At 44.2% G+C, this 9,642-nt stretch overlaps 1 protein-coding gene across 5 annotated transcripts in view; it reads left to right on the top strand.

Annotated features, from left to right (window-relative positions):
- The first annotated feature begins 2,297 nt into the window (after positions 1-2,297).
- The window catches only part of DMXL2 (Dmx like 2), a 139,436-nt gene continuing 132,091 nt past the window's right edge, over positions 2,298-9,642 (top strand). For all 5 annotated transcript variants that reach the window (XM_046655233.1, XM_046655231.1, XM_046655232.1 and 2 more), the window contains exon 1: positions 2,298-2,718. In XM_046655233.1, the coding sequence (XP_046511189.1) occupies positions 2,632-2,718 (87 nt within the window). In that variant the 5' untranslated portion in view covers positions 2,298-2,631. The remainder of the gene's footprint in view (positions 2,719-9,642) is intronic.

The following is a 9,642-nucleotide window of genomic DNA, read 5'->3' as shown; positions in this document are numbered from 1 at the left end:
TGTGATATGTGTGTCTCAAGAGGAGGAAGCCCCAAGGTATTTGGGAGTGGACGAAGAAGGCTTTACTGAATAGGTGTCTTTCGAAATAAATTGTGGTTTGTCAGGTCAACAAGAGAAGGAAGGGCATTCCAGACAGAACAAAGAGCATGAACCAAGACAAGGAAGCATAAAAGAACATAGTATGTTCTGGAAACGGCAAATAGCTAAGTGGGGCTGGAGCATAGTGAGTGTGAGGGATCAGCAGAAGATAAGAGAATAAGATTAGGCAGAAGCTAGAAAGAACGAGTTTGTCAGCCAAGCTAAGGAGTTTAGACTTTAACCCGTAGGGAGTGAGGATGTTAAGCAGAGGAATTTTTCCTTTAAAAAGGTTTCTCTTGGGACCAGACCAGTGGCACAGTGGTTAAATTCACATGTTCTGCTTTGGCGGCCCAGTGTTTGCTGGTTCGGATCCCCGGTCTGGACCTACACACTGCTTATTAAGCCACATTGTGGCAGGCGTCCCACAAAAAAAAAAAAAAAAGTAGACAAAGATGGGCATGGATGTTAGCTCAGGGCCAGTCTTCCTCAGCAAAAAGAGGAGGATTAGTGGCAGATGTTAGCTCAGGGCTAATCTTCCTCAAAAAAGACAAAAAAAATCCCCTGATTCTCTGGCTGCAGTGTTGTGGATGGATTGGAGAGCAAGAGATGGGAGACAGTCAAGCTAGTTAGGAGGCTATTACAGTAATTAAATGAGAAATGATGAGGTCTGAAATGAAGGTAAATGGCAGTGGGAATGATGAGGGGCATGAATTAGTGACCTCGAAAAGGGACCCTTGGATATGGGCAAGAGAGAGAGAAAGGGACCAAAAGTGGATCTGTGGTTTCTAGTCTGGGCGACTAGGGGAACAGTTATGCCACTAAATGAAAATGAAAATAAAAACACTCTAGGTCATTGGGAATTTGATTCCTTCTCCTTTCCACTGGACGGCTTACCAGCTTTCGCCAGGCCTTTGCCTCCCACCTTCCCCACCCTTTTAATTCTCCTTCACCATACTACAAAGTCATCTTTCTAAAGCAGCTCTGATTGTATAACTAAACGTCTGCTCAGAAACATCTTTTGGACCCCCACTGCATGCAGAATGAAATCTAAGCTTCTCAGTGGAGCATTCAAAACTCTCCATGTTCAGGCAGGCTACGAGCTACCTCTTGGATACCTTGATCTCTTCTCAACTATCATTTCCTTTCCTTACCCCATATATCATCCGCCTCAAACATTAATCTAAACTTTGCTCCTCTAACACATCCCGTTGTTTTACACCTCTCAGCCTTAGCTCATGCTATTTTCTCTATTTGAATGCAGGGTTTCTTGTCCGTCTCAGCCTGCCAAAATTCTACCCAACATTTATGTCAGCGTTTCCATAACAGTTGACCCATTCCCTTAGTCAAAAGTATTCTTCCTTTTCTGTGGTGCATAGACTTTTGCGTCCCAAGCATAACACATTTGGCGTTCTGTCTGGTTTTGTAGATAGTCGTGTCTTGGTATCCTTCTACTTCCTTGCCCTAGTGACTTATACACAGTACAGGCTCAAAATTTTGTGATGAAGAAACCTGGAGAAGGGATTTGATCCCTGTATCACCCACTCAAACTTTAGCTGACAGCCTGGAAAAATCAGGCGATTCTGCGAATCTATGACATCATTCCTGAAAAAAAGAGTCCAGAGGAGTCACTCGTCTCTAGGGCGCCCTTTCGCTATCTAGAACATCCGTGACAAAAGGTGGGAGCAAAATATTTTGCTGTCAGGGGAGTACGGCTTCTCCAAACGATTGCAAGATGTCTTTATTGTTCCTGTAAAATGAAATATCTATGCACTGTACTTTAAAAAAGCTTTAAGAGATGTAAGATTTCCCTGGGTGGAATTTCCCTGGGACGGGTGTCCTCCTAAGGTCAGCTGCATTGCCCATCACAGAGGGTACTAGGGAACGGATTAAACGCTCAGCAAAACAGACTTGCGGCGAGTCCCTAGAGTTGGATGGCTGCGCGGCCCCCAGCGGCCACGCCCCCAGCGGCCGCAGCCCGGAGGCTCCAAGGGAACTCCCGCACGTCTGCGCGCGCAATCCCAGGACGAGGGTCCGCACGGCGCGCGCAATTGCCCTGGAAACCACTGCGTGCGCACGCGCAAAGCGGGGTGGGGCGGGGGAGAAGGACTGAGCTAAGAGTTTAGCTGCGGGAGGAGGGGTGTGCCCTCCCACTCGACTGTCGATCCCGGGCGGGTGGGAGCGCGCGCCGCCCATCTCCCTCGGGCGGCGCGTCCCTTCCAGCACGCGCCCGGCTCGCGCGCTCCTCAGCCCCCCCCCGCCTCCGCCTCGCAAGCACCCTTGCCCTCCTCCCGCATTTGTGCGCCGGTGCAGCAGGCAGTGGGAGCATCCGGGCATTTCCGCAGCCGAGCGGCGATCCGGGCGGCGGCGGCGGCGGTGGAGGAGCTCCCATGGCAGGGACGAGGCGGGGGGAAGGCGAGAGGGGGGTGAGGCGTTAAGCCGGAGCCGCCGCGGGGTGGGTCTCGAGGGAGGCGGAGGGGGAAGCGGCTCTCGCGGCCGGAGGAGGGCCGGGCGCGGGGCTGTCGTGCATTCCCCTGGCCAGCCCGGGCTCCGGAGATGCATCTGCATCAGGTCCTTACCGGGGCTGTCAACCCTGGAGACAACTGCTACTCCGTGGGCAGCGTCGGGGATGTCCCCTTCACGGTGAGCGGCGTCCGGGAGCCTGAGCGGGAGAGACCGGGGTGGTTCGCGGGTGCCGAGACTCCCTGTCCCGGGCCCACGCCTCCCGGGGAGGTTGCGAGGTGTTGGTGGGGGCCCACCCGCGCCCCCTTTGCAGCCCAGTTTAAGGGGGGGCGGCCGCGTGGGATGTGAGTCCTGCGGCTGGTGTAGGAAATTACCCGTCAGGGGAAAGGCTTAGGAATCCACCTCACTGTCCGCCCTCAGCAAACGGGCCCCGGGGGTGACTGGACTAGAAGGTTCCTCTCCTAGGGCGCTCCTGGATCTGCGGTGGAGGAAGGTGGTTGCGACCGCTGAAACCCCAGAGCGTCCGTTTCGCACCTGCTCTTGGCGTGGAGGCGAAGAGACTTGGTCTTGTCGCGGAGCGTGGAGGCGATGCTCCGCCTGCTCCCTCGAGCTGCTGGAGCCTGTGGCTTTAAATGCGACCGGACCCTCTGTGTCTACTGATATGCGGAATCTTAATTCCAACAAGAAATTAGAAAAATTCATTCTCTGCCCTCGAAAAATTTAGTATGTAAGGGTTAGAGGGACAGTGGCCTGGAGATCTCTTTTATTTATCACGAGATGACAGTTTAGTAGCCTTGCTAGGTAATATTTTAATCCGTTTGCAAGATAGGCTGCATGCTATTTGTTTCGAAGCTAAGGCAACGTGAAAATTTTATGACAGTGTTTTTCTTGTTTGTGCGTGTAAAGTGTATGTAAACAACGTGTTAGAACCTCTTTAAAATCTAGATGAAATAGACATGTTTCTCAACAAGCTTGGCCGGATTAGTCCTTTTTGAGAATGGGATGTTGTTTGTAGTATAGCTAATTCAAACCAAGCTTCTTTTACCCGTAGATGGGCTCCCATGGATTAGCATGAGTTCCTTTTTTGTATTAAATTTATACACGGTTCTCCTTACAAAGAATTGTAGGCAGTGAGACCACGATTAAATACATATTGTTATTGACAACCGTTCTGCTTGATAAAATCGGAAATAGCATAATGGTATGCTTTTTACACAAGGGAAACACTTTGATCTGATGTCTGCTTTCCAACAGCATGTTTTCAAAGCTGCAGAAATAAGAAAAGCTCCAGCAAAACTGCAGAATCATTATGTAGCACAGTGCATTCTGGAACGGAATTTATCTATCATTACGATACATTAAAAATAGCCCCCTAAGGTTGCTTTCTGGCCATTTTAATTTTTAAAGGTAATCAACTTGGCTTGGTTCCAGTTTAGAATGAATCCTTAGAAAATATAATTTGCCTGACTTGTATTGTTACACCTGTCCCTATCAATGGTGTCTCTGTGTTTTGTGTACATGTGACCTAAAAGATCCATATGGAATTGAGCTTGGACTTAAGCGTGTGGAGAATCTTTGGGGCATAGAGAGAAGAAATTTCCCTCTCTCCCAATTGTGTAGGTAGGGAGGAAGTTCCCCAGGGTCAGAAGAGAAGGCTTCCTCCATCAAAAAACAGATCCGGAACTTTGAGTTAAGGAGTATTTCCACACTATCATGGTGGTGGTAGCTTTCTGTTTCCATCTAAAGTGGAGCAGTGTCTCACTGCAGGGCTGGCATATGGAGCTGAACAGGTTCAGATGCAGTCTGGAAAAGCCAATGCAAGAGCTGTTAGTGCTGTGCAGCTGTGGTTATGCTGTAGGCCACCCATGACCAGGTCCTTGGAATCATTTCTAAATCTTTTCCACCTCCCTAATTTAACCTATCACCAAGTCTGCCTGATTCTCTGCAGAGTCTATCAGATTTACCCCTTTGTGTGTCCTTTATTACCACCTTATTGTAGGGCCTTGTTAGTATTACTTAATATAAAAGCTTGCAAACTGGTTTTCCTGACCCTCGTCTCTGATCACTTCAGGTCATCCTCTGCACAGCTACTGGGATAATTTTCTTCAGGTACCATTTCATCGTATCACTCTTGGCTCGAGAATAGGTAGTTGTTCCTCACAGCTGTGTTATGAAATTTAAACTTGTTGGATGTTCTGCTGCTGTCTTAGACTTTATGTTTGATTACACGTACTCCTCGCTTTGGCCCCTCTGCTATAGACATACTAATCTTCCTACTCTAGCCCACGTTTTCCTGTTGCAGCAAGAGAATCCTTGCTTTTCATTTTCCCAAATATGATTCAAAATTTATCTGGTTTAGGATGCCTGCCTGTGACACTGATTATGTTGGTCCTTTGGCATTTACAAATCCATGTTGCACATCGTCTCATTTTAATATCTTAGTTTTGAGTGCACTGATCCAGTTATAATTTTGCCATGAACTAGAAATGATCTTTTGGACCCAATGAAGAACAGATTTGCTTAAAAAAAGATGAGAACAAGCTGTTTTCAAGTACTCTAGAATCAACTAACAATTATTTGAATATCTATATTAGCACAGGGAAAATAAAATTAAAAAAAGTAAAGCTGCTTTACATAGAGCATTCTATTTGATTTGTGTAGGGATTAGATGAAAAAACTTTAGTTCTGAGTTAGCTGACTAAAAAGGGGACCAGCCAGGACTGGAATGGAGGTCTCGTGACTTCTCGGCTGATGAGCTTTTCTCTGTAGTCTATTTCTTTCCTGTCGGAGTGCTTGCTCTGAAGGGGTGTGTGTGTGTGTGTGTGCGCGTGTGTGTGTGTGTGTGTGTGTGTGTGTGTGTGTGTGATGAGCTTTTCTCTGTAGTATATTTCTTTCCTATCGGAGTGCTTGCTCTGAAGGTGTGTGTGTGTGTGTGTGCGCGCGTGTGTGTGTGTGTGTGTGTGTGTGTGTGTGTTGTAGGAGGAAAGACTGTCTTGCATCTAGCCAGTGCTTCTTAGCCAATGGTATGTTTCATGATAACCTGGGGACCTTTTCAAAATAGGGTAGATCATTTATTTTTGAGTCTGGAAACTGAAAGTTTTTGAAAAGGAATTGTTCTAAAAGGATTTTGAAGTGTTGGTGACATTGTAATTGAAAACCAGTGTGTTATATATGCTGTGCTGTGCGTGGTGGGCGGTGTGATCAGCTTGGCTGTGAATGACTGCTTGCTTATGTCACCATGGCCAAGTCTGTGCTGTGTCGACGTGGTGGTGCAGTTTGTAGTGACAATCCCAGTGATTATTATACTATTAATGGTAATGTGTGAGCTGTGACGGTTTTCACTTTTGTTTTGGCAGTGAGCAGCTTTTTAAAACACAATTGTGATTTTATAAATATAGTTGTATATATCACCTTTTGATCATTCTGTTCTTTTCGATGTAAGATCTAAGTTCCAGAAAGACCGTTACCCTGCAATAAGTCAGGTCCTGGATAGTCCAAGAAGATGATCTTCTACTATGTCTGGGCTTTCTTATACTCTATTTTGCCATTGAGACATTTTCAACTACAGCTAGTTTTATAGCCAAGTGAATGTTTTAAGGCTTAATGCAACAGATAGTTGCAATTTCTTCTTATTTATGTTATTACTTTCCTGAAAAATAGTCTTTTTTTTTTTGCTTTTCTGTACACATTAAAATGTTAATTAAAATAATGGTGGTACATGATGATTATTGATATAATTAAAATTTTTCACAGTTTGGCCTTAAGGGGTGCAGACCATATTTTAAGGAGTATAAATGCAGTTGATGTTACTCCAATCTGATGAATTCAGCACATTGATCAAAGTTTACAAAAATTAGTAAATCATTTCCACTGTCAGAGAGCTTATAATATACTGGCAGAGATTAAAAATGATGTATATAATTATAACGTAAGGCAGATGAAAGAGATCACACATAGTTGGGAAGATAAAAAAAGATTTCATGGAAGATTGATGTTTGAAAGACAGAGAGAGGTATTAGGCCTTTCTGGATGGCAAGAACGACAAAAGCCAAGGAATGGTGTGATATAAAGGATAAATTATTGGGTGACTGTTCCCTCACAAAAGCGATTTTTTTTAAAACACAGGACTTCTTTATTAAATAACAGACACCCTTAGAAAGTTGAAAAATATAATTTGCAAACATTACCATTAGCTTTTTAGGGAAACGTCTGTATTCTGACCTTTCTTGACTTTGGTTATTGTTTTTGTTTTTGCTTAAAGTACCACCAGAAAGTTAGTAATGAATGAAAAGCCATTCATGTAAAAGTTAGAAGATAGGGGCTGGCTGGTGGTGTAGTGGTTAAGTTCATGCGCCCCTCTTTGGCAATCTGAGGTGTGCCAGTTCGGATCCTGGGCGTGGACCTACACACCACTCATCGAGCCATGCTGTGGTGGCGTCACACGTAGAGGAACTAGAAGGACTCACAGCTAGGATATACAACTGTGTACTGGGGCGTTGGGGAGAAAAAAAAAGTTAGAAGATAATGTTATATGACCACTTTTTCTGGCACTTAGATATATTTTAATTCTACTGTAGTATAGTAACATTCCAGTCTTAGAATTATGACATCGAACTTTGAAAATGATTAGCCTGTTTATACATTTAGCAGATGTTTGTTGAACACATAGGTGTGTGAGGCACTGTGCAGAGTAAAAAACAAAAACAACAATAAAACATAGTCCTGATTTTGGAGAATTTATTAAAGAAGTGTAGGGACCTGGTAATGTACTAGGAGAGTGAAGAAATGCCCTTAATCACAGCAGGCCAGCTATGTGGTATTGTGAGGCACTTAAATCCCTGTGGGAATTCAAGAGGACTAAGAGATCACTGTTGGCCGGGGGAATTGGGGAGTTGACAGAAAAATGCTTCAGTACTGGTTATCAACAGGTGTAACGACTCATACACCTATTGACAGCCTACAGTGAGAGTGAAGGGAAAGATGGAAGTCAAGAATTTAGAATGGACTTGTTTTCCAAGAGAATTTGGCCCATTTGTTCCTGGAGAATAGCTTCTTGTTATTTAAATTGGTATCTTTCAGAGTTTGTAGGCTTATGTTTGTTGTCAGCCTGTAGGTGAATATGAGGTTATGTAAGTTCTTACTTACGTCCCTGTGTAGATTGTTAATTAGCCTTCCTGCTTACAGTGAGAAGACTCCTAGCAGCTACCCAACATCTCTGGTACAGTCCCGAGTAATGCCTCCCCAGAAAGGGGAGGTCAGAGACCAACTACTTTATATGACCTTAACTAAATCACTTACGTGAGATTCTTGAACTAGGTTCTCTTTAAGTATTCAAACCTTAAATGAACAATCTATGGACTTCTCTAGAGATTGCCAAGGGGCAAAAGAGAAAATGGACCAGAAACACATGTGATTGTGGTGAGGTTGTAGTTCTGGAGTCTGTTGTATATTGCCCTCTGCTTCTATGTACAAGACTGTTGGTCAGACTTTACAGTCAGGGAGCCAGACCTCCTTTCTGGCTCAGGAATAAGCCGTGCAGATTGTTGATGAAGAAGTGGGGCTGCTTTGGGCTCACAGTCCAGAAGGAGGCCCTTGTATCTGATTGGATCCTCGGCTTCTGGTGGGTGGTAGTTGTCTGAGACTGTCAGTGTGCGGGATGGAGTGGGAGATGGGGCCAGTGTGATGGTGTTCCGTTCTCCACTCCCTCGGTATATTTACTCCTTTACTTTCTGTTCTTAGGATTTGGGGAATTGGAAAGATGACTTTAGAAATTATAATCAGTATCTTAACTTGGATCTGAGGAAATTTTTAGACAAATCAGAGTCTCAGTATTTAACCATCATAAAGAGCACAGGGTGTTGGCTTACAACCGCAGCGGCACAGTGGAAAAACAAGTCATGCCTGACCAATTTAATTTCCTTCTATGATAGAACACAAAGCAGTATTTAAAAGGTGATAATAATAGAGAATATCTGTAATTACGATTTAATAAGGTTCTTCTAGCTTGTGGGCTATTTTTTAAAACAAGTTTGGAAGCCAGATGTTTTAATAGAATTTTTAGAGTTTCCAATCTTTTGGGTTTGTAGAATCTTTTTGCATTATATTTTTGCCTGGTGCCCTAATTCAGGATGTAACAGGATAGGACCTGTTATTGAGGAAGCAGGAGCAGCTTGCACAGGTGTATGACTGTATTTTCTTTCTCTTACAGATAGCTCATGTAACCCTGGGACTTGATATATATGTGAAACCAATCGTGTGCACTTTTTTTTTTTTTAGGAAGATTAGCCCTGAGCTAACATCTGTACCCATCTTCCTCTACTTTATATGTGGAACGCCTGCCACAGCGTGGTTCGACAAGCGGTGCCATGTCTGCACCCGGGATCTGAACCGGCGAACCCCGGGCTGCTGACGTGGAATGTGCGCACTTAAGCACTGTGCCACTGAGCTGGCCCCTGCATGCACTTTTTATTCTTAAACCTTCTCATTTCATGATTGCTAAGGACTCCTTTAATGCTCCCCTCTCCTCCCATCCTAAATGCCTGAAAAATAAAATGGTTATCTCATATCCGTCGGATAGAGAAGTCAGAGGTATAAAGGGGTCACTGAATAGAATCTGGACTCCTTTAAACATTGTACCTGGTAATGTGGTGGGATAATTTGAAAGCCATAAATAATATCCTCTTAGGTTGTCGTTGGAGATATGTTTCTTTAGTGCCACTTCCTCTGAAAATTGAGCCCTCTCAGGAATAATAACATTAAATTTAATTCATACTAAGTTGTGATTTTCATCCTGTGATTTTAGGAGAAAGCCAGTAAACCTGAGACCTTATGCAAAGGGGCATGGATGGACCCAAAAAACACATAAAAGTTTTGGTTTATACTCAGTTCAAAGATACACATAGCTTATATGGTAGCTGTAGTTCAAGAGCAAAATGGCAACATTTTCCTACGAGTAGTGACTTTGGTTTTGTGATATTGCTAGTAATTTCCTCACGTTTTCTCTGGCCTTGAGTATATTTACACTTAGGAGGATCTAATCAGGAGATATTCAAATTGTTATCATGTACTCAACCCATAGCATCTTCCATCATTTCTTTTATGTGG

Source organism: Equus quagga, chromosome 2 (genome assembly GCF_021613505.1).
Source record: "Equus quagga isolate Etosha38 chromosome 2, UCLA_HA_Equagga_1.0, whole genome shotgun sequence".
Lineage (NCBI taxonomy): Eukaryota > Metazoa > Chordata > Mammalia > Perissodactyla > Equidae > Equus > Equus quagga.
Note: the sequence above shows the minus strand (reverse complement) of the source record. Positions and strands in the feature narration are given on the sequence as shown.